The 23905-nt window shown below is 48.7% G+C and overlaps 10 protein-coding genes across 10 annotated transcripts; 4 read left to right on the top strand and 6 right to left on the bottom strand.

The window, feature by feature from the left end:
• Positions 1-261: 261 nt before the first annotated feature.
• Positions 262-837, bottom strand: N7529_012076 (GNAT family N-acetyltransferase; the record flags this gene model as incomplete). The annotated part of the gene is made up of 2 exons (XM_057247602.1): positions 262-746; positions 798-837. The coding sequence occupies 2 exons, from the start codon at positions 835-837 to the stop codon at positions 262-264; spliced, it is 525 nt and encodes a 174-aa protein (XP_057092951.1).
• Positions 838-1156: 319 nt separating this feature from the next.
• Positions 1157-4855, bottom strand: N7529_012075 (putative vesicle-mediated transport protein (Imh1); the record flags this gene model as incomplete). Its single annotated transcript, XM_057247601.1, has 4 exons — positions 1157-1199; positions 1253-4211; positions 4267-4690; positions 4739-4855. 4 exons carry the CDS (start codon positions 4853-4855, stop codon positions 1157-1159), a joined length of 3543 nt encoding a protein of 1180 aa, XP_057092950.1.
• Positions 4856-5864: 1009 nt separating this feature from the next.
• nte1 (lysophospholipase) lies at positions 5865-10472 on the top strand (the record flags this gene model as incomplete). The annotated part of the gene is made up of 2 exons (XM_057247600.1): positions 5865-6139; positions 6206-10472. 2 exons carry the CDS (start codon positions 5865-5867, stop codon positions 10470-10472), a joined length of 4542 nt encoding a protein of 1513 aa, XP_057092949.1.
• A 557-nt stretch (positions 10473-11029) lies between these two features.
• Positions 11030-11739, bottom strand: N7529_012073 (MARVEL domain-containing protein; the record flags this gene model as incomplete). Its single annotated transcript, XM_057247599.1, has 3 exons — positions 11030-11372; positions 11430-11533; positions 11593-11739. The coding sequence occupies 3 exons, from the start codon at positions 11737-11739 to the stop codon at positions 11030-11032; spliced, it is 594 nt and encodes a 197-aa protein (XP_057092948.1).
• A 1722-nt stretch (positions 11740-13461) lies between these two features.
• N7529_012072 (actin-related protein ARP5) lies at positions 13462-15894 on the bottom strand (the record flags this gene model as incomplete). The annotated part of the gene is made up of 4 exons (XM_057247598.1): positions 13462-14268; positions 14322-15262; positions 15314-15634; positions 15699-15894. 4 exons carry the CDS (start codon positions 15892-15894, stop codon positions 13462-13464), a joined length of 2265 nt encoding a protein of 754 aa, XP_057092947.1.
• A 321-nt stretch (positions 15895-16215) lies between these two features.
• On the bottom strand, positions 16216-16661 carry N7529_012071 (DASH complex subunit DAD4; the record flags this gene model as incomplete). Its single annotated transcript, XM_057247597.1, has 5 exons — positions 16216-16244; positions 16302-16386; positions 16438-16482; positions 16533-16589; positions 16659-16661. 5 exons carry the CDS (start codon positions 16659-16661, stop codon positions 16216-16218), a joined length of 219 nt encoding a protein of 72 aa, XP_057092946.1.
• Positions 16662-16885: 224 nt separating this feature from the next.
• N7529_012070 (uncharacterized protein) lies at positions 16886-17443 on the top strand (the record flags this gene model as incomplete). Its single annotated transcript, XM_057247596.1, has 1 exon — positions 16886-17443. The coding sequence occupies one exon, from the start codon at positions 16886-16888 to the stop codon at positions 17441-17443; it is 558 nt and encodes a 185-aa protein (XP_057092945.1).
• Positions 17444-18345: 902 nt separating this feature from the next.
• Positions 18346-19018, top strand: N7529_012069 (uncharacterized protein; the record flags this gene model as incomplete). Its single annotated transcript, XM_057247595.1, has 5 exons — positions 18346-18376; positions 18465-18491; positions 18549-18597; positions 18660-18675; positions 18722-19018. 5 exons carry the CDS (start codon positions 18346-18348, stop codon positions 19016-19018), a joined length of 420 nt encoding a protein of 139 aa, XP_057092944.1.
• Positions 19019-19430: 412 nt separating this feature from the next.
• Positions 19431-19902, bottom strand: pfy1 (profilin; the record flags this gene model as incomplete). Its single annotated transcript, XM_057247594.1, has 3 exons — positions 19431-19559; positions 19622-19756; positions 19822-19902. The coding sequence occupies 3 exons, from the start codon at positions 19900-19902 to the stop codon at positions 19431-19433; spliced, it is 345 nt and encodes a 114-aa protein (XP_057092943.1).
• A 1902-nt stretch (positions 19903-21804) lies between these two features.
• On the top strand, positions 21805-23758 carry N7529_012067 (uncharacterized protein; the record flags this gene model as incomplete). The annotated part of the gene is made up of 2 exons (XM_057247593.1): positions 21805-22635; positions 22688-23758. 2 exons carry the CDS (start codon positions 21805-21807, stop codon positions 23756-23758), a joined length of 1902 nt encoding a protein of 633 aa, XP_057092942.1.
• Positions 23759-23905: the final 147 nt, after the last annotated feature.

Raw genomic sequence — 23905 nt, 5'->3', positions numbered from 1 at the left:
ATATATACACATAGTCTAGTCCGTGCAATAACGTAAAGATGACTTGTTTAAATCGAATGGCGTTGATTTCAGGTTTTGGACATTTCATCTAATTTATTTTAAATGTAAAACCCCAATTTGTACGACAGCTCTAGGCCATACAGTGCGAAATGTCGTGCAATGTACAAAGCCAGGCCTTGACATAAATAACATCGCCGATGAGATCGATCGCGATCTCCGATCTCCTAAAAATGATCTTGGAACCGACTCCCAATCACTAAACTAAGCGCCCTCGGCCAATTTAGTCAACGCATCCCCCTCAACCATCATCTTCATCCACTCATCCATACCCTTCGCACCAACCTGCTCGTAGAACCGAATACTAGGCTCGTTCCAAGTGAGGACACTCCACTCGAGCCTGCGTCCAGAAACCTCAAGCACCTGCTTAGCAAGGTACTTGAGCAACTTGAAGCCGTACCCGTGGCCGCGCGCGCTGGGCTGCACATACAGATCCTCAAGGTAGATGCCTGGTGCGGAGCGCCAAGTAGAGTAGTTGTAGAAGTAGAGGGCCATGCCGACGGGGATGGGGTTTGTATTTTCAGGTGTTGGTGGAGGGGTGATGAGGGCTGTGTAGACGGCGCCGCGTTTGGGCGGGGTATCGGGGAAGGAGAGGGTTTCCAGGAGGGATTGCTCGGTTGCCTCGACCTCATGGAGAGCTTTTTCGTAGTCTGCCAGTTCGCAAATGAATTGGAGAATGAGGGGGACGTCTGCAATTATGTGAGCTCTGAGTATTTCGTTGGAAGCTTCAATTCACTTACCCTCGGGCGTCGCGAGACGAATAGTAGGTTGGCTGGCCATTGTTTGAGAAAGAGGCCGAATATAATCCATGATGAAGGTAGGGTTGGTTTTCTTTATAAATTGGGATCCACGCCCTGTCTAGTACATGGTGGGGCTAGACTTTTTTGATTGTAGCTCACCCAATATGATAAGCTACCCGAGTCCATTTATTGTAGCTGTCAACCATCTTACAAAAAAAGAAAAGAGAGGCAATTGATACAAGTTTCTTGGGATTTGGATATTTTGTTTATGATGATACGCAAATTTACAAAAAGCTAGAACGTTTAAATGCATTATGATGTTCTTGATGCTATTGTACAATGTGGGGTATAAAAGCCAATCACTTGGACATGATGGCCGACATCCACTTTTGCTCGTCCGTTCTGCTTTCATTAGTATCGCATGGACAAAGGGAAAAGATATAAAACAAACTTACCGATCGAAATGGAGCAGCATTCCCAAAACAGGAATCAGCTGCTTCTGATAGTTCTTGTCTCGCTGTTCCAAAAACTGAAGTAGAACGTTCTTCAAATACATATAGTCAATAGAAGCATTAATAGGAGGACCAACAGGGGTCTCGCTACGAGGAGATGCAAGTGCCCGACGCCCAGAATCCATAGAAGAGCGCGAAGACTGCCGACCAGACGGAGAGCCACGCAAGCGAACATCCTCGCCAAGGGTCTTGTGAGATCGTCGAAGCTTCTCCAACCGACTATTCGTCTCTTCGACAGAGCGGCGAAGTTCCGCCTTATCCTTTTCAAGGTCTCGGACCTGCTTCTCGCTTTCGTCAAGCGCTTCACGCAGACCAGCCATAGCCTGGCGAATCTCCGTGACTTCCTGGGCCGACTTTTCAGAAACAGACTCCAGTTCATCACGGCGACGGCGCCAGTCCTTCTGAGATTGCTCGAGCTCTTCTTTATCCTGCTCTGCTGTACGCAGGGACCTCTCAGCTTCGCGGACCTTAGCCTTGAGTTCTTCCATTTCGCGAGCGCGACGTCGGCCAGTGGTGCTCGCTTCGTCTTCGGCGCGGTCTCGCTCTTCGATGGCGGCTTCCATGCGTTCCTTGAAGTCCCGGATCTTGGACTCGGAACGACTCTCGATATCATTGAGCAAGCGGCGCATAGTCTCGCCTTCGCGGGTTCGCTCGCTCAGCAGACGGTGAGCGTCAGCCAACTCCTCATCTAGACTCTCGCATCGCTCACGAGCCTCCTTCATTTGCATTGCCACTTCTCCGGTCTGATCACGCATGCTGTTCATCAGGCTCTGGGCGCTGCTGTGCTGGGCTGTCTTCAATTGGATCTCCTCCCGGAGGCTGGAAAGCTCTTTGTTCAGTTGAGAGATTTGCTCCTCCATCTCCCGCATCTTGGCGCGAGTGCTCTTCAAAGCATCTTGGGCCTTAGAGAGATCTCCGGTAGTCTTGTCTCTGGCGTTGATGGCATCCTGCTTCTTGCTCTCGGCAGAGCGAAGGTTGGACTGGGTGACACTGAGGTTCTCCTCGGCCTTCAGACGGCTGTCGGTCTCCTGTCGGATCTTCTTATTGAGTGTGCTCACTTCGGTATCGCGCTCTGAGATCTTTGACTTGGCGCTCTTCAACTCAACGCGCAGATCCTCATGTCTGCTTTCGAGAGCTTTGAGGTCGGAGTTCTTGCTATTCAGCGTGTCCTTCAGTGTCTTTAACTCCGTGGACTCGGCGCGTAAGTTGCGCAACTCAGGTTGAACCTTCTGAAGGGTTTCACGTAGGTCTGTAAGATCTTTGAAACGAGTGGTGGCCAACTGCTGGGCGGCAGACAGATCGGTCTCCAAACTAGCGGAACGGACCTTGAGGCTCTCGAATTCCTCTTTGAGAGAAGAGTGCATCTTCTCTGAGTCAGATGAGATCGAGGCGTTGCTGGTGCGGAGATCGACCAATTCCTTCTCGAGCTTGCTGATTGTTTCCTCGAGGGCAACCTTCTCAGCGGAAAGTTCTTTGATCTTATCCTTGGCCGCTACATGATCCTGGCCCAGGTTGACAAGATCATCACGCAGAGACTCAATCTCTTCTTTCAAATCGTCTTCGCCCTTCAGCTTAGAGCTGAGGCGGTCAATAGCGGCCTCCTTCTCGGACAGTTGTTGTGTGAGAGATTCAATATTCTGCTTGAGATCTTCCAACACTTTGGTGTCTAAAACAGGCGTAGTGGGCGTCTCTTGGGCTGGCTGCACTGCGGGGGCTGTATCTGCCTGCTTAGGAGGTTCCTCTGCTTTCCCGCCCTTCTTCTTCTTTTTGTTCTTCTTCTTTCCTCCGCCGCCGGTAGCACCGGTGGCCTGTATAGGTTGTGGCTCCTCCTGGGTCGGAGCAGGAGAAGAAGCAGCGGGAGTGGGATCTTCCTTGACTGGAATGAGGCTCTTGATGACCTCGTCAAAATCGGCTGAATCTCCAGCGAGGATCTTCTCCCTAACAGATACCCACGCTTGGTTGTCCTTCAGGCTCTCATCCACACAGTCGAAAACATCCTTGTGTTTGGCGGAGGTATTAGACTGTTCATTGTTTTCAGTTTTCAGGGCAGATACCGTGGCTTCGGTATCCTTGAGTTGAGACTTGAGGTCGTCAACTAGGCCCTGGAGAACATTAAGCTTCTTCTCGTTGGAAGTCTTTTCCTCTTTGGCGGTCTCCAGCTGAGCAGCGAGATCGGAATCCGGCTCGCTCTTCTCAGATGCCTCCCTTTGGAGCTTTTCGATTTCCTGGCTCTTTTTCTTTAGCTGTGCGTTTAGCTCCTCGACTTCCGATTTGGTTGATTTGAGAGAAGACTCGGCACTTGCAAGCTTGGTTTTCAGGACATCGATGTCGGCCTTCTTAGAAGTTTGCAGGGTCTCGATCTCAGCATCTAGCTTGTCTTTAGTTTCCCGCAGCTCAACGAGTTCACGCGTTGCCGTTTCCAAGTTCTGCACCATGCCTTCTGTCGATTCACGGGTGACCGACATATCGCGCTTAAGGTTTTTCACCTCAGTCTTTAGGGTGTCGACTTCTTCTTGTTTCTCCTTGAGTTCGCCTTCCAAGCGGGGAACTTCGTTGTCAAACGAGAAAAACTCTTCGCTGGTCTCGGTCTCTTCAGTTCCGTCTGTTCCCTTGTTTGTCGCGGTCTCCGGCTTCTTCTCCTTCAGGCTGGCCACCTCGTCCAAAGCCTCTTTAGTCGCCTTCTCCGATTCTTCAAATTTCTTTCTGAAGTCTTCCCTTTCACCAGTGACGCGCTTCAACTCCTCCATGACCATGTCGCTTTTGAGGGTCGATTGGTTGAGATATTCCGTGAAAGCTTTGGGTTCGCCGATCGAGGTGAGAGGAGTGTTCTCGCGCAAAGCTGCTTCAAAGGGTTCGATGGAGAGGACGCGCGAGTGAGCCATGCGATAAGCCTTGAGCAATTCTGCGAGTTGTGTCAGTGTTCGGTCCTGCCTGTTCCGATTTTGGAAGTTGCATACCATGGTATCGCGACTCCAACTTATCAAGTCGACGGAGTTTCGCCCGGACATCAGGGGGAAGTTCCACCGAGATCTCTTTGACCTCCTTGGGATCCTTCTCCTGTGCCTCTTTCTCAGGCTCATCTGCCGTCTTGCCTTCCATCTCTGCGCTCTCTTCGTTGGCACCTACTTCCGAAGCAGCCCCTGTTGTGGCAAGTTGGGGGGTACCTGAGCGACTGGACTCATCCTCGTCACCAATGGTGAACTCGGCCTCGAATTCTTTGGGGTCGGGTCCTCTCACGGGGGTGCCAGTATTACGTCTCGGGCGGGAGCGGGAAGCACTAGGCGGGTGACGAGCGGAATTGGATCGGGAGAGGTTATCTTGGGCGGACTTTTGGCGGGCTTGTTCCTCTGCAATGCGAGAGTCGATAGCGTCGCGGAGGCGCTGGGGAGGTTAGTTGGGACGCAAGGCGCAACACACATTCAAACATACCTGAAACATCGCCGCGGGTTGAACCAAAACGACAAAATGAAAAAAGGTAAGAACACTGGCGACTGTGTTCACCAAATACACAAGTATAAACAGTTTGCCAACTGTGAGGGGGAGCATTGGCTACATTGGCTAAAGAAAAGGGCCAAGGCGGAACTGCCATGTGGCTTCGGTTACGTTTCATAGATCAGCTCAGCATGTTCAGGCCGGGGTGCTATTTAACTAAGTGTTTGTGTAGCTAGCTAGGTAGTGAGAATATTTGTTTATTTGGTTTATATGTTAAAAAATAGTGAATAACTAATTTTTATTTCTTTTGTTTTTCTTTTGACCTCAGTTTTAGACATCTTATGTTTTTATTATGGTCCTGGCGACTATATATCTCTGATAATTGTACTCCTAGTCAGCCCTAACACGAACTTATACCTAGGTGATACAAGTGCATTCTTAATTTTGAAAAAGTTCAATAAGTCATTCAGTAATGTATCAGACAGATATCTTCTACATGTTGAATAGTTAGAATTTGATAATGGTAAGTGATGGACGGACTATATACAGCACCATAACAACTATAACTCGCCAAAAGCCCTAAAGCGATATAGAATCAACAGACAGTAAAAACCAGTATGAGTCAATATTTCTACATATAGTAAGTCAATAATAGTTAAATACAGTATTGTCTTAGACTTTCACATCACTGTGGAGTGGTTAGTGAATTTGAGGATATAATAGCCGTAGCACTGACGTAGTATGGGGTCAAATATTAAAGAAATACTGCAAAATTCAGAACACCTCTTCTAGATTGATTTCATATCCAGTATTGTGAAAAAATATCTTCTATACAAGAAAAGAAAAAAAAAATAGTAATCATTTGCATATGATTTGACGATCACGGGAATGCCTAGGTATCGTTAAACTGCCAAGGGTTCGGAGTTGTGACTTTCACTAATGCACCTCACCTCACCCTCATCCATATCCCATATGCATGCATGTGTTCATCCATCCACCGGTGAAAGAATCCGCACGTTTCCGATGTCTTTGAACTAGCTGGAGAGTGGCCCCACGGGTTGGTCCCTTTTGAGTTGTTTGGGCCTTGGAAACAAAGCGGAGCACCTCCAATCTTGTTTTGGTCATGGTTGGCCTAGCCCCATCCCTCGCCCTGAGCCTAACGGCACCTTCAACTTCACCTATCGAAGCTTCTAGCGCTATAGCCGCTTCCCCCCTCACGCCGTTCCCTCCAAGTCCTTCAACAATGGCGGGGTGGATAGGATGGGTGTTCAACTTCATCTTCCATACGGTCCCAAGTGTTCTGTATTGGATTATAACCTTTGCGACCATCACATTGCCCACATGGCTATTTACGCTTTTCTCCATGAGCTTGACCTTCACCATGAATTTCACCACCCTGTAGGTCCTAATCTAGAATTGATCCTACCTGACTACATTGGAATGTAACTGATTATGATCTTATAGAATGTTGATATTCCTCGTGCTGGTATCGACGGTTGGATGGTTCATCCGTTATCGCTACCTGAACATGTACAGCCGTCTGCCCCCTGAGCCCCAACGCAAAGAAGCCCAGATCGATCTGTTCCCCGATATTCAGGAGGGTGATTCCAAACCGGGACTCGCTAACTATCTCGATGAATTCCTGAGCGCTATCAAAGTCTTTGGCTACCTCGAGCGACCCGTCTTTCACGAATTGACACGGACAATGCAAACCAGGAAGCTGATCGCGGGCGAGACTCTCATGCTAGAGGAGGAAAAAGGCTTCTGTTTGGTTGTGGACGGTCTAGTTCAGATCTTCGTGAAATCAACACGCGACGGGAAGTCGAGTTCACAAGAGAGCTTATACATGGAAGATGCGTCCTCGGACGAAGAGGAACATCACAGCCACAATCGGCAGGGATATCAGCTTCTCACCGAGGTCAAGAATGGCGCCTCGATGTCGTCCTTGTTCTCTATTCTCCAGCTATTCACTGAAGATATAGAACTCCGCAATTCGCGAAGCCATAGCTCCAGCGTCTCCACCCCAGTGGGCGGGCAGACACCAGTCCCTGATGCCTTCCCCATGAGCCCGAGTAGCGGTGTTGTCAATAGTCCCAGGACTACTCTCAGAGACGCCCGTGATTTGAACGCTGCGGCCCGCGGGCCTGGCGATACATTACCGCCGGTTCCCCCGCTGAATATTGGAGAAAGTCACGCTATGCCTGCCCCTCAAACTCCTCGCCGAACCCCACAACCGGAGGCCAACGAACATGCTCATGCTCATGCTCAGAAAAAACGTCGCAAGTCGGTGCATCCAGACATCGTGGCCCGGGCCACTGTAGATACAACAATCGCTATTATTCCAGCGAGCGCCTTCCGCCGCCTCACCCGAGTCTATCCCCGGGCAACAGCGCACATTGTTCAGGTCATTCTCACACGTCTTCAGCGAGTCACATTTGCCACAGCTCATTCCTATCTGGGCCTCACTACTGAGGTTTTAGGTATAGAGCGGCAAATGTCCAAGTTTACATCCTGGGACCTCCCTAATAATCTTCGAGGAAGCGCCCTAGACCGTTTGAAGGACAAGTTCAAACGAGAGCGAGACCGTTTGGGACCGGAGGAGACTGGCAAAGGCATTGCTCTTCACAATCCTTCTGCAGGCCGTAGACGGCGTTCGATTGGTTCTTTGCGAAAAGACGCAGTTTTGCAAGCAAAGGTCGCCAATGACCGCCCTCTAGCGCCCCTCACCCCGCATAGGTCACCGCCAGCGTTCGGTGAAAGGGATCAAGCAGGCGTCAGCCCCGGTGATCTATTATCGACGATACAGCTGTCTAGGTTTGGCCCGCGATATGATTCATTGGCACCACGAATCCAGACCCCTCTTTCTGAGAGAGAGCAACCTCAATTTCTACCTTCTGCAATTAATCGCCGACCTACGTCAACTTTCCAGCGAACGGAGTCCGTCGATGAAGACGCTTTGTTCCGCGAGTCGATCCTGGACTGCATCATGAAGGGGATTGGGCTTGATGAAAGCTCACGCGACACTATGCGCAAGGGAAGTCACTCGGGCGACGCTTCACCGAGACTCCTTTCCTTCGACAATCGCCGCCAAAAGGCAGTGTTTTCGAACGCGTTTGGCTTCATGGACCCATATGAAGCATCTGGTGATGGTGAATCTGAGTCTATGATGTCCATGTCAGTAACAAGTGCAGGTGGGACTTCGCCTGTAATCAATCTGCGGGAAGAGCTGCGCCACGATATTGAGGTAGTCTACTTCCCACAGGGCTCAGTTCTTGTAGAACAGGGCGAGCGTCACCCAGGTCTCTACTATGTCATCGATGGATTTTTGGATGTGGGCATTCCAGCCACTGAAAAGGATGATGCGCTTATTGGCTCATCTCATGGAACTGCCTCGCAAGCACAAGAAGAACTATTCCCAAAACTAAGACGCACAACAACAGCATCGTCACGCGCCTCTGGTGAAACGGGCGGTAACGATTCTCGACGCAAGACGCAGTCTCGTAAATCCCTCTACTTGATCAAACCCGGTGGCATCCAAGGGTATGTTGGTGCGCTTGCATCATACCGCTCATACACGGATGTTGTGGCCAAGACAGATGTCTATGTTGGATTCCTTCCCCGTGCTTCCCTAGAGAGAATTGCCGACAGACACCCCGCCGCTTTGTTGACACTGGCAAAGCGGCTGACCAGACTTCTCCCCCGTCTGTTGCTCCACATTGACTTTGCGCTTGAGTGGGTTCAGGTCAGCGCAGGACAGGTGATTTACCACCAAGGAGATGAAAGTGACGCTATTTATCTTGTTTTGAATGGCCGTCTGCGGTCTGTTCTCGAAGGATCAAATGGCAAGATGACTGTCATCGGCGAACATGGCCAGGGCGAGAGTGTTGGCGAACTCGAAGTCATGACCGAATCTACGAGGCCATCTACTTTGCATGCCATCAGAGAAACGGAGTTAGCGAAGTTCCCACGGTCTCTTTTCAATAGCCTCGCGCAGGAGCACCCGGGTATCACGATCCAGGTTTCGAAACTTATTGCCCAGCGCATGCGCGACCTGGTTGAACATCCGCTATCCGAGAAGGGTATCGAACAAGGAAGTGCTGCGGGTGTGCAAACGGCAACGTCAACTGTCAATCTTCGCACTGTGGCAATTCTTCCCGTCATGGCTGGTGTTCCTGTGGTGGAATTCGGAAATAGGCTTCTCCACGCGTTGCACCAAATTGGTGTGACCAGAGGTGTCACGTCGCTCAACCAAGAGGCGATTCTGAACCATTTAGGCCGCCACGCCTTTAGCAAGATGGGAAAACTCAAACTTTCCCAGTATCTGGCGGACTTGGAGGAGAAATATGGAATGTTGTTGTACATTGCTGATACCAATGTGAACGCTCCGTGGACCCAGACGTGTATCGCGCAAGCTGACTCTATTCTATTGGTGGGACTTGCGGAGTCTTCACCCAGAATCGGTGAATATGAGCGATTCCTGCTAGGTATGAAAACCACGGCTCGTAAGGAACTCGTGCTTTTGCATGCGGAACGTTACTGTTCACCCGGACTCACTCGTAAATGGTTAAAGAACCGTGTTTGGATCAATGGCGGTCACCATCACATTCAAATGGCTTTCCGCTCGACCAACGAGCCTTCACACCCACCAAGCAAGAAGTTTGGCACTGTTCTCAAACAGCGTGTTCAAATCCTACAAGCCGAAATCCAGAAGTATACTTCGCGTCGAGCTCAACAAAGCCCGCTCTATTCCCCGCAATCTGCATTCAAGGGCGACTTCCATCGACTGGCACGGCGTCTGTGCGGCAAGTCTGTAGGTCTTGTATTGGGCGGAGGAGGAGCGCGGGGTATCGCGCAAGTTGGTGTGATCAAAGCGCTCGAAGAAGCCGGAATCCCAATTGATATCATTGGTGGCACGTCGATCGGCTCGTTCATTGGAGCTCTGTACGCGCGTGACGCTGATGTTGTTCCCATGTACGGACGAGCCAAGAAATTCTCCGGGCGCATGGGCAGCATGTGGCGATTTGCACTGGACTTGACCTACCCAACGGTCTCCTACACCACAGGCCATGAATTCAACCGCGGAATCTTCAAGACCTTTGGCGACAGCCAGATTGAGGACTTCTGGTTGGAATTCTACTGCAACACAACCAACATCAGCCGATCTCGGATTGAGTATCACTCATCCGGGTATGTATGGCGGTACGTGCGAGCATCGATGTCTCTGGCCGGTCTCATCCCTCCAATCTGCGACGAAGGCAGCATGCTCCTCGACGGCGGCTATATCGACAACTTAACTGTAGCACACATGAAGAGCCTCGGAGCAGACGTAATTTTCGCCGTGGACGTCGGCTCCATCGACGACACCACACCGCAAGGATTCGGCGACTCCCTATCAGGCTTCTGGTCAGTATTGAATCGCTGGAACCCCTTCTCCTCCATCCCGAACCCACCAACGCTCTCCGATATCCAAGCACGACTAGCCTACGTCTCGTCAATCGACAATCTCGAGCGTGCAAAGAATATGCCAGGTTGCTTATACATGCGTCCACCCATCGATCCCTACGGAACGTTGGATTTCGGCAAATTCGACGAAATCTATCAAGTCGGCTACACTTACGGCCGGGAATTCCTCGATCGTCTGAGGAACGAAGGGTCGCTGCCTATTCCGGAGGAAACGGAGGAAAAGCGCAAACTGCAGCGGACGATGGCACCTCGCAGAGCTAGCATTTAGACCTTTTGTGATCATTCAACTGCGACGTGCATGATAATAGACGAAGCCATGATTTGTCATTTTGTATGCGGCGTTCAGCACCGTATGCGGCTTGCTTTATCTCGCGAGACACCTACTGTTTATCCTGGCTTCAACCTGTGTATTTATTACGCTGTAATTAGGAGATAGAAAAATAGAACTTGGCTATGCTGAGAGTTACCCAGGTACTACCTGGTCCACTCTCTCGAATTTATGATAGATGGGTCAAGGACAAGTGCATAGTTAGATGTTACTTGTCCTAAGTCCATTGAATGATGCAGGCAGGGTCATTAACAGATTAAAATACTAAGTCATAAGAAATCAACATATCGAAAGGCACAGGTTGTACGTTCAAGCAGTTCCATCCACCGGATATATCTGTCCGTTTTCCTTCCATATCATGAACACCATATGTGCAGCCCAACTGGTATCAAAATTCAGCCCAAGAACAACACATACATCCAAATGTAGCCTAGGGGAGATTCCTCGGGGGTACTGTATCCGGATTTCACAAGTGTCTTGGAAATGGCTGACGACCATTATACAGCGCCAGCGGGAGTTGCAGCTGGTGCATCAAGAGGCTGGCGAGGTCCGGCCTCTTTGTCCTCAACAGCAGTTTGCCGGGTAACGTTGGTCTGCCTGCGATGAGCCCACAGGGCAGCGACTTCCAGGAACATGCCGATGAACGTAAAGATGCTGTGATGTTGTATTAGCTTTGGCTTATGTTCAAAGCGAGTAGCGTCAAGCGGGGAAACATACAAAGCCAAGAAGATAAATGCCTCGTTAGCCTTCTTGCGGTTGCAGCCGACTCCAGATGGGGAGGAGAAGTAGCACCATCTTGTGCTATAGTCTTGAGCAGAGAAGATGAAAGAAGTCAACCAGCTGGGGGAATGTTAGAGTCTGCATGGATAGATTCACATGGGTGGAAGAATGACTTACAGGTAGGAGAAGATGACATCGATGGCGAGGACAAATCTCCCCAGCACAGTAGGTAGGAATGGTGAAATGAAGGCTGGAATGAAGAAGACGACCGAGAGCACTGCCTATGTGTTTGTTAGCCTTTCAAGCTGCACAAGAATTCTTTAGAGGGACAATAGCATACAATGACTTCCTGGTACAGGATGTGCTCTCCACGGGGACCATGTCGGATGAAGTGTGAAGTCAAGCCCATGACGATGACAGCACTAACCCACTGCAAGACACGAGTGCCGAGTTGCAGTGGGCGGGCAATAGCGGTGGAGAAGGGCATCGTGCAGCGGAAGTATAAAGCCGATGTATACAATGAGGTTCAGAAATTGTAATGAATCAAGGTGGGGCACACAGATGGCTGTAAAGATGTACAGAAGGAGGGAACATCAAGGTATGAGACCAATTTTGACGACAGAGGGTTAGGAGGCAGGTCTTTATATCCTAACGTCAGTCTACCAGTATCGACCGACCATACATATCACCAGAAAAGAAAACAAACAAAACTAGTGCCACAATGCAACAAGGTTCATCACAGTCCAGGGCCAGGGCCAGCAAGGACGAAAAGCAAGAAAGCCTGGGCGTTTCCCCAGATGCGTCATGGCCTGCATGCAGTCATAATCATATGAGTACTTCTGGACCATATCCCAATCCCTTCCGATCTATTGTTTTGAAACTTTCCCTTGCGGCCCTTGCAAGCGGCCCTTGTGAATAAAACTACTTTCTATGTAGCTATTGAAACTGTATCCAATACGAAGGTCAAACTGCTTGCACAAATCTGTGTCCACGTCGATCTAGGTCTGTGACCTTCATGGGCATCAATACGAGAAGATCTACAATCTCAGTTGAGCAAGGAAATAGCCCAACTCAATAAGTACATACACATGTAGCAAATAAGACACAGACAACATCAGTCCAGTCGGCAGCTTGCGGAATATCCAATGCCTTGATAATCTCGTGATGTGACCATTGAATACCAATCAGAGTGAGGGATAGTACAGTATATCACACCCGCCCACAAAAAAACCGAAACGAAAGAAAAAGAGCAGCCAACAAGAAACATAGAACCCGAAAATCACCTGCAGAAGCACCCAATAGCGGGGTATTCCCTGCATAAACCATGATCGACGGTGGCTCCAGCCTTATTTTTGGCTTCTTCGTGCGAGTAAGGTTATCCAGGGATAGCATCATCCCTTGAGATGGGTATTCAGAGTGAGGTTGTAGAGGAGATGATTATAGAGGGTGAGACAAGTGCGTTTAATGATCGTTAATGATTATTGAAAAACGATGTCAACGCCAGTGAACGTGTAACCTACGAAGAAGATCATATTCGCCTGTGCAAGGATGTCAAACTCGACTGATCATGTTGTGCAAAGCCTGGTCTGAAAGTGTTCCGACCTAACCGAGAACAAAAAGCCTGTTCATCTTCAGGGCTTGTGTATATAATGTTTACCTCAACGGCTATAACTGTAATAATAACTACCCCAGATCGAATGTCTCAGACCCCCAACTTGATGCAAGTTTGATAGGGACAGATGCAAGGAGTGTGTCTCATTCTGGGGAAGCCAATAATTTGGCTAATGTTGTCCCTTGCTATCAAAACGCCGTGGATATTGTCATGTCTGAGAGAATTCATTGAGGTAGATAGAATATAGAACTCGCCGAATTGTGACTAAACAAATGGAAATTTCGTAAGAGTAAGTGATTTAGCACATGCATGCATGGTCTTTTTGGTAGGTGTTTGAGACGACGGATTATGGACATGACAAACATGCAAAGCCTAGAAATATAGATGGAGGTTTGGTGCAAAGCAGACACATAGGTAGTTTGAGAAAACAGAATTAGCCAGCGAAAATACGCAAGAAAGTAATAGAGAAAGATCCGCTTGCGTTCCTAACTCTGCAATAAATATCCAAGTATCAAATAAACATGCCCCAGTCCGCGCCGGGTAAGTAACCATTCGACTCCAGTGCGCCCGAGGTGTTTCAACCTCGCTAATTTACCATCACCACGTAGCATTACCAAGTTCATGCTCCTTGATATACTCACTACCCTTCTCCAAATACTCCTGCCGCGTAACAGAAGACCGACCAAAATCACCACCAGAAGCCCACTGAGCAGCACCCTTCCAAGCATCATAGACAGGATCCGTAGCCTTGCGCACATTCAGCGTAGCATCAACAGGCAAGAACCCGCGAACCTCTTTACGGAAGCGTTCATCGAAGCCAGTAAACAGAGTATTTCCACCAGTCAAGAAGACATCCTTGAGCAGACGAGACTGGTCCTGCGGGTTTGAATAGCGGTGATTAATAATATCGGCCACAATCTCAATGAGACCAGCCTGGTCAACACCAGCAATAGAGGGCTGGAAAACGACCTCGGGAACACGGATACGCTCAACGTTCAGATGAAGCTGGTGTGCTTCGCGTTGGCTCTCTGGATCGAAAGGCCAAGGTCCACGAAGGAATGCGTGCACAAGACTCTTTGTCCAGTCCGATTGTGCGGCGAATGTGTTATTCTCGTTGAACTCGGGGTCGTACTCGAGGAGTTCTTTTTCAGCGGAGTCGAGCATGGCGTTAAGATCCTCCTCTTCTTCGTCATCACTGGCCTCACCAACAGCAACAGTGCGGTAAACACCCCAGTCCTCGTCGTTGGCACCGAAGTCATCGTCATCACCACCGCGGCGACGCTTTTTGGGACCGTCGGATGCCAGGTTGGCTAGAGTCTTCATACGCATCTGACTAGCGAGGGATTTGCGGTTTCCAAGATCTGCCGTAAAACGGTCGCGATCTTTAATGTTTTGAAGGATGCGCTAGTAGATGTTAGTCCAGAAATGGGAAATGTGTTCTTGAAATTCAAACATACCTGGCGGTTGCCGCGACGCTTGGCAATCCAGCTCTCGAAGTTGTTCTCGCGCTCCTCGCGGTCCAGACGCTCTTCTTCTGCAATGCGAGCCTTCTCGCGCTCCTTCTCCTCTTTGGCGCGCTGTCTAGCATCAACGTTAGATTTCATGAGGCGTTGGTGTCGTTTTTCTTTCAGACCGGCCTCATCCAATTGATCATCCGGAATATCGAGCATGGGGAATGTCATTTCCTCAGGCTGCTCCTCGGTTTCTTCAATACCCAGGTCCTTGTTGCGCGAACGTTTGATAGACTTCTCCAGTTCGCGGATCAATTTGTCTAGTGCGGCTTCGTCCTTCAGATCCTCGGCTTCCAAAAGGCGACGAGTTTCTTTCTTATTCTCGTTCTCCAGTCTGAGCTGCAGTTCCTTCCAGTATTCCAGCTCTTGCTCTTTCTTGACAAGTTTCTCCAGGCGCATTCTCGCGGCCTGTTCTTGGAGACGACGGCCACTCTCCTTCTTGCGCTCAGCAATCCGGGCAAGCTCTTCTTCCGTCTTCTCCTGAATAACGTGCTCTGTGAAGGGGAACTGGATAACATGATCGCGGTCCTCGAGTCCAGACCAGTCAAGGAACGTGCTCAACTCGCGGTTGTAATCCTGTGCAACGTAGCAGTGGTTATGAACCATCTCCTCCATATGGGCATCTGTTAAGCGGGTCGGGAAGGTCGGGTACTTGAGCTTCATAAGCTTCATGAGATATTCAGATCCTTGTAGGCCACCCCAGTTGAGGCGAGAGCTGTTGGAGAAGACGGGTTTCGAGTTCATGACGGGAATAACATGGGTGGAGGTATGCGACGAATCAATGATCAACCCATCCGTTCCACCATTGTAGCGATATGAAAAGAGCGAGTCGACACCGTATGCCACTGACGGCGCAGAGTAGCATTCGAAGAGGATTTCATTCATCACTGCAAGAGTCAGCACCCACCGCACCGCATCAGACCAATATATCTACTCACTTTTTCTGGAATAAGCCATATTGGCGATCGGCTCGGTCATTAAGATAGGACGACCGACGCCGCCATTGGCACCATCCACGCCCAGCTTCAGGAACAGATAGTCCAGCACTCCTTCCATGACATCCCAGTTACCGACAACACTTGAGCCGGGGTCGAACCCATTGCGCAGTTGTCCTCTCGTAGTCGCATCGACGTAAGCATCATATCCGATGAATTGGCACTGGCGATTAAGCTTGCGATCACGGTATCGGCTCATGACGGGGGGTATGGCGAATCGAGGATTTTTGTCGAATGACCAACCGGCCTTGACGAGATGAGAGCCTGCGCAAGAAGCATGTCGATTAGCAAGAAACCTCAGAAAACTGTGTCGTATCAAATTCCTTACCATTGTCAATGACAATCGCACTGGTATCGGGGTGGGCTTGGCTTTGTTGGTATCCTTCAGGTTGCGGAGGCTGGTAGCCTTTGAAGGGGAAGTCTGTAATGCCATGAAGCTGTGGGGGAGGCTTTTCTGTTCGGTTCTCGGAGGCATTGGACGCAATGCGGCCTGGTAGGAGGCTCTTTACAGAGGTAATCGTCATGGCGGATTGCGCTCCGGAGGAGCTTTTGAGATTGAAGATTATTGGCGAGAAGATTACTGCATGGAAGGAAAATATAGGGGTATCCCGGTGTTTGTATATAAAAGCCTCTGCGTTGAGAAGGGGGTGACGCGAAATGCGGATTGAAGTTCGCAGTATGCCAAGAATGGAGGTTATCTACTAGTTATCTCACTACTCCTCGCAACTACGCCATATTAGAGACAATTACTGATATTTATTAAAGATAGATTTAGACTGAATATGAAAGCCGGTATCGTTGACTAATTGGATCTCATCCACACATTTCTTCGTTATACGTATTGCTTAAGAGGGTTCTTTGAGGTTCTCCGTCGCTATAGGGTGTTAGCAGGGGAAGAGAAAAAGATAGAGCATATAGAAAGCTGGCACACCTTCAAGATGGAAGAGAACATTAGACTGATAGTTTTTGAACATCTGCGCCACAAGCTCGACGTTCATATTCTGGATATTGACTTCCTACAAAGAGTCAGTATCACCATATATGCACCTGAGGAGGTTTGATCCCACCTGCAGGCCTTTGTTCATGACCATAATAGCTTCATTGAGTTTCTCCTACATTGAGTTTTAGTATAACAAGTCTCCAAATGAGGTTAATAACATACGACATTGCCAATAATGCGGGACAACAGCACAGTCTGCTGATGCTCGTGAGGGCTCTCCTAGTACGATATCAGAAACAAAACTTTCATAGTGCCTTATAAATATGGTAACAGATGTGAAATAAATACCATGGCTGTAGATTGAGAGATGTTGTGTTGGTTGATAGACGTGAAGGTGTTTGTTTGGACAGCATAAAAATGCGATCACGTGCAGCTATACAGACTTCCTGAAGCCTCCCAAGGGTCCAAAGAATTCAAAGTGAGCATATAAACCACGATTCACCATTTCTTTTTGGTTATAATAAAATTATAACAGCTGTTTTTCCACCTTTAAAACCTAGGCCACATTCTGTACCATGCCTCCACCGAACCCTGCCAACGATGAAGCTCACCAGCAGCTACTGAACACCCTGGACATTGCGCAAGCCCCCAAGTCCTTCCGCAACCCTCACTGGAAGCCATCCCAACGCCGCAACAAGAATGTTAAGCAAATTATCTCAGAGGCCACCAGGAAGGAGGCATCAGTAATGGCAACTCAGGCCAACTCGGGCGCAACCACCCCGGGTACATCTGGAGCCGTCACCGATGGGACACAGACTCCGCTAGAAGGGGCTGCCCCTAATCTCTCCCAGGCTACTCAGAACTTGTCTACTCTAGTCTTGGAGAGGAACGCTCGGGCAACATTCCCCTCCGGACCCGCGGTCACCTACACCAACATTGAATCGGCGCCCTCATTGAGTCCCGCCCACCAACATCACTACTGCGATATCACTGGTCTGAGTGGACCATACACCGACCCCAAGACCCGACTACGATACCACGACAAGGAGATCTTCAAGGTGATCCGAACACTGGCACAGGGAGTACCCGAGAACTACCTGGAGGCTCGCGGTGCGCACACTATCCTGAAGTAAAGTGGTAGAAGTCGACACTCAATCCCTTAATCAGAGATCCTACGCGAAAGGGTATGTAGCGAAAGGCCATGGAAAGTCAGAATGGACCTAATTAATTGAATTAGAACTATGTACGAAAACACTACGAATCGTCATGTACGACCAAACACAGTCAAGCCCTTTCCACCCCACCATGCCCCTTTCGAGACAGGCTCAAGAAAGCGCTCCGGCTTATTCGTGATCAATGAGTTGCTCTTCGCCTTTTGCACGAGTGCACTCGACTATTACCGACACCCCATGGGACAGGGCACCAGTTACAGAATCAAGAAGAGACTGTCGTCGCGGCGTGGAAATATAGGAGTTTTGGAGTTGTCGGGAAGCTCTCCCACTTGTAATAACAATAAATTTGGCGTTATACTTGAGTCAAAATCTATTCAATTGAAGTAATCACATCATTAGAGATCACCTCAATTGTAATGTAATTTGTACAGAAGTTGTAGATTGAAAGACAAAAGACGAGGGACGAGAAATCGGTGATAAAGCCCTGGAGTTACCGCCTGCTACATTTAGATTTGGCGTGGATTACGCGGCAGAAATGGCCGATTTTCGAGTTTCGCCTTTTCTTTGTTTACTCTGGGCATTGATAGTTACCTTTGGCTTTGTTCTTTACTATTGAGTGTGTTCAGGAATTTTGCAACAGCCTCAATCTTGTCCAATTCCGCAACTCGCAACTCCCCCTATAACCTCCACACGTTCTATCTGCCGCCACTGCCGCAAACGTCTGCCTTGCCTCCCCAAACAACCACAAAGACCACCTGGCCAGAAACCCAAGCGAACACAGTCGCATACTCTCGATTGACCCAGAAGGATTTGCGCAATTCTCAGAAAATACACTACCTGCTGCTCGACTCAAAAACAACAAGATGCCTAGCATGTGGTTAACCGAGAACCAGAGTCAGTCGCATTCACTATTCCGGCTGCCGCGTGCACTAATAGCACATGCACAACAATGACCAAGAACGCTGGCTAATATATATCATAGAGATCGGTGTGGTCTTCTGCTCGGCCGGTACGAATTCGTGTTATCGCAAATCACAAAGAACGAGGACTGACAAAGTTTGATTAGGTGGACTATTCCTACTCGGAGGAGTGTTGATGTTTTTCGACCGATCATTGTATGTCTGCTTCATACAATTCATTATACTTGTGACCTGATTGCTAATGTTGCATCTGATAGACTTGCAATGGGAAATGTACGCCACACGCTCCAATATACAAGAACGCAACTAACAATACCAGATCCTCTTCCTCATCGGCCTGACTCTCATCATTGGTGTCCAGAAGACCATTGTCTTTTTCACCCGCCCGCAAAAGCTCAAGGGAACTGCCGCTTTTGCCGCTGGTATCCTCCTCATCCTCTTCCGCTGGCCCTTGGCTGGATTCTTGACAGAACTCTACGGCCTGTTCATCTTGTTTGGGGATTTTCTGGTTACGATCGGTCAATTCGCGGGGAATATTCCCGTGATAGGACCTTATATCCAGCGTGGACTGGAAGTCCTTGCAGGTGGCAGGAGCAACGCCGAACTCCCTGTATGATTTTGAAATGGTGAGATCCTGGCTGGCTACCTGAACCCTTATATCAGGCGCCTCACTAGGATATCCGATGTTACACATGTCCGAAAACTTCTGTACACACAGAACAGACACGATACATCTACGGCCTTCCGAATTATGTAATTAATAATGACCTCCCTTGATCGCAGTGATCAGTTAATATGCATGTTAGAAAATAGACGGATTACATTGTGCATGGTACAAGCCAATTCCAACTGTGCATTGCAGCCACGTCTACGTGGAAAGCGAGAAACCCCCCAAGCCCGAAAAAGTGCATCTCAAGACGCTAGTCGAATGCTAGTCGAATGCTCCTTCATTTCCTATTCTTCACAAACATCTCCTCAACTCATCAAATCATGTAGGTATCGTCACGAACGTATTTTGATCGAATTTACTAAGCCTTGTTGAGGTAATCGACAAGGTTCTCAACGACGGTCGCGGCGTTGGTAGTTTGGACAGCCTCACCGTGGTGGGCGATGATGGTGCAAGAGGAAGCGCGGGCAATGATGATACCCTCCTTACCCTGTACATGCACATAGCACATATCAGCACCGAACCAAATGACAGCAGGATCCCTGTGCTTACCTTCTTGCCGTATAGACTGCGCTCGTCAGCCTTGATAGTGACGAATTTATCACCGGCGACTGAGAAGCCGTTGGCGTATGCTTTGCTTTCATCAGTGTAGGCAGTGATCAGGGAGTTGATTTCTTCCTGGGACAGCTGGAGTTGAAGTGATTAGTTGTGGTTTTAGAGGGCCCGGGTGGATAGAGGATAGAGGAGCTTACGGAGAAGCCGGGGGTCTTGGCGACGAGGCCGGAGAAGTCGACTGCAAGGATGCCGGCCTTGTCGAACTGCTGCGAGCCCATCAGGCTGTAAAAGAGGTGTCAGTATACCAGTGTAGGAATGGCGAGCTCGGCGAGCTCGGATGTCGACATTGAGGTGGGGTATCTCTGGAGATCTCCGGAGAGTTGTCGAGGCCGGTGGGAGAAGTTTAGGGTCGAGGGGTAATGTACCTTGAGTCGACATAGCCTATATAGATAGAGCAGGGATTAGCGAGTTGAAGAGAAGACTTGGAGAGCTGTGATTCATACTTTGCCAAATTGCTGCGTGATCGCCCATGGCTGTGAATAAAAGAGAATAACGCTGTAGGAGGTTAGAGTTGATTCTTGACGGAGAGCAGAAAGGAAGAAGGTAGGGAGAGTATTAAACACACCTTAAGATTGAAAGTTGAATATACAAGAAAAAAGGAGAGAGCTTGTGGGAGAAGTAAAGAAAGTAGTGGGGGATTCTGTTGTGGCGGTCGGGAGAAGACCCCGCCATATTATGACGATCAGACCGTTTGCACAGCTTATTTTCAGTCTTTGATCTTTGTACTGTGTACTGTTATTTGAATTGTTTTGTGAAGTAATTGCTGCGTATTTGCTAATAATTAAAAATATCAATATTTTGAGAATAGTGATATACTCAATGTATGGACAGATATTGCTCAATATAGTGGTGGAGACAGGGTATTTCTGTCAACGTGAGTGTTTACCAGTGTTTACCAGTGTTTATCTCGAGGAAATAGTTAGAATAACATAATATGTTTGGAGCATTGGAAGGCAAGGGATATGTATGTCATACATATAACATGGCGTCCATGGATGTACTGTCGATCCTCTTTACTTCGTACATATATATAGGAATACATAGCGGAATAATAAATGAGACAGAACACGTTATCTTCTGTAAATTATTGAGGATTCCATTATAAACCCGACTTGACCGCCATTTACCCTTCAGACCTTTCAAACTCAATCTTACTCAAGCGTGTGGCAGTCTTACTTAAGTAGTCCTGGAGAGTCTTAAAATTCTTCAAGCAAAGGTCTTAATCCTAAACCCTTCTTGAAACACCGCAAAACCAGACACATTATTGGTGTCAGACATAGCCTTGGCATCACAATTCTCAGCTTCAAAAGATTTAATCTTGTATGAATTCAGCTAAGATCAACAGTCATCCGTGCACAATAGAAAAATACCCAACACCATATGACTCTAAATGGTCATATCTCTGATGGCTTTGCTTTGACCTATCAAATTCCAATCCCCCCTGAGGGTCAAGGGTCAAGCCTCCGTGTCTCAATTTCTCCCAGGGTGAAACACGCCTCCTGCATAGCTTCGGCCACTGCGGAGACACTCGTTGGCTTACCAACGTGGTAGCGAGCTAATCAATCCGCAACCTCCGCGCTCATTCGCTCTAGGCGAAATAAGCATCTCACACAAGTTCCGATGCTAGCGCTGAGACGCCCCTCGAATTCAAAAAGAGCACATTTTGCGATGTTTGGTCGCGTTTCTCACCTTTCGTTGGTCGAATTCAGCCCCGGACTAGACACTATCTGGCGCCGACCTAGCAGGAATTCGGCATGGAGGATTCAAGAGCTGGTCCAATCTGGGCCCTCGGACTGAAGAGAATTGATTGATTTAATTTTTGCCCTTCAGCCCGCATTTGGTCTCATTTACTTCCTACAGCAGTCCATTAAACAAATTTACTCCACTTATGAGAGAGACTCTTACATTGCCACTTTCTCTTTTTTATTCCTCTTTCTTTCATATTAACTTTCTACTGTCTCTCGCTCTTGATTTTGATTTTCAATCATTCTGTTTGAGACCGAGGCCTTCTGGAAGGTCCATATCCTTCTTTTATGATCTGGGATCATTCTTTTATTAATATATCTTGCTTGTTCCTATCTTACAACGATTTACCGGGCTGGATTTCAGTATAGTAAGAGATGACTAGAGGAATGACAACTGTCATGTCTCGTACCCAACCAACCGAGACTATCTCATTTCCTGTGTTGACCTATACCGATGCCTTGCCTCGCAATGACCTTCATCCTCTAGATGAGGCTGCACAACGCCAAGATACCACCGTTGGACAATGGGACTTTCGCCAACCCTCTCCAGGAGATGGATGGTTTAGAAGACCACTACCTAGTCACAGTGCTACATTCGACTTCCATGTTGCTGCCCCACCAGACGAGGCCATTCCATCTATTGTTCGGACCCCGACAGAGCAACATATGATTGGCATTGCACTAGGTAGTCCAGGGCTATTGAAACAAGATGAGGCTCTGCCACCACCCCGATTTGATACTTCAATATTCGCCCCAGGACAAAATGGTCTCACCCACAAACCGAGCAAATGGAAGAAGATTGGTGGATTGTTCAAGGCAAAGAATGCCCTTACTTCTCACCAGGACGAGATGCAAAGTGGCGAACCGAAGCCTCAACACGAGTATAGAATGTATGAGAAGCCACAAAAGACCAAAGAGAGGAAGAGCTCGACGGACGAGTGGCCAAAGCTTGAGGTTGATCCTACGCAAGATCGTACCAACCAAAATCCGCAAAGGAGTCGCAAGTTCTCCCTTAGTGGAAACAAAACACCCAAGGAACAGCCACAGCCAAGCCTTCAAGGGCCTCTACTGAGCGTTGATATCCCAGATGTTCAAATGGAGCGCTACAGTGTCATGTTTGGCCATGTCGTCAACAAAAACCAAAGACCCTCGCTGCTGGCCAGAAGGGCCAAAACTTTGGACAATCTTCAAGTTCCTAATGCAAATGTATGATACATGATCTACAATCAACGATGATAGACTAACCAATCCGATACAGGGCTTTCTAAAACCCGTGCCACCCCCAATGCCTCAACGTCGGGCAACATCGCCAGCGCGGTCAAGCTTTACTTTATTCCCCACATCACAACCGTCCAAAGCAGCCCAAATACTCGGTACACAGAATATCTCACAGAATTCCTCTCGTGGGCCCAGCCCCCCAATACGAGCCAATACACTGCCAGTCGAAAGTCCCTCAAAGATGCCGGCGCAACATTCCCGTCGCGGCTCGAAGAAGAACAGTCTTTCTTCCTTCGAGTCACCCGTCATCCCAAAGCTTTCTATTGCAACCTCGAGTACCCCGAGGTCCTCCAGTAGCTACGACAAGCCTCTTCCAGCCATCAAGCCAGAGCCGCAACCTAACCACTTACAGAAGAGTTCTCAACCACACAAGAACTTTCAATCACCGCAAGCAGTCCAGCAACAGCAGAGCGTCAAATCGCAGAAACAACACCCAACAGCGCAGGATGCACAATGGAAATCGATCCAACCCAGAAAAGACTCCCTACCACGAGCAACAGAAATCCAACCCCAGGTAGTCTCACCACAAAAGACAAGCACCAAAATTCGCATCGACAAATGGCTAGACCAACAAAAGCCCCAAGCCACCACGCGCCCACGCCTGCGCGTCCAAACCGAGGACCGCCCCCAACCACCAGCAAAAGACATATCATCCAGCACAGCCCTTAGCCCACCCTCAAACCTAAACCCAACTCAAGAAAAAATCGACCGAATAATGTCCCCACTATCCTCTTCCACAGGCCCAAGATCCGGCATCTCGCCATCAGACTCAACAAGAATGCCATTCGTCGACGCAGTCGAGAGTCTCGACGGACCAGAAGAGACTGAAGAGATCCCAAGCGCGATCCCGCGTGTTGAAGTCTCAACTGCGCGCTCCATATCTGTTTCCCGCGCGAAGCGCCACATGCTTGTTCCTATTGGGGCTCGGGGTTCCCAAGCTGATGCGGAGGAGCGTTTTGGGCAGCGGCGGGCTTTGACGCCGCAGATTACGGACGCGCATTTGGGACATCGGCCTGGTGTCTCGCAGGAGTTGAGGATAGAGTGTCTGTGACATCTATCGTTATCCTTCATTCGATACGTTTTGTTTTATCTTTTTCTTCTTTTCGCCTGGATTCTGATTCCCCTTTGCCTCATAGCATTTCATATTGCGATTTATTATTTTTTATTATTTTATATAGTTATAATTCTAGGCCTGGAT

This window comes from Penicillium soppii (assembly GCF_028829465.1).
Source record: "Penicillium soppii strain IBT 18220 chromosome Unknown utg000010l, whole genome shotgun sequence".
Lineage (NCBI taxonomy): Eukaryota > Fungi > Ascomycota > Eurotiomycetes > Eurotiales > Aspergillaceae > Penicillium > Penicillium soppii.
The sequence above is the reverse complement of the archived record's forward strand: the minus strand, read 5'-3'. Positions and strand labels throughout refer to the sequence as shown.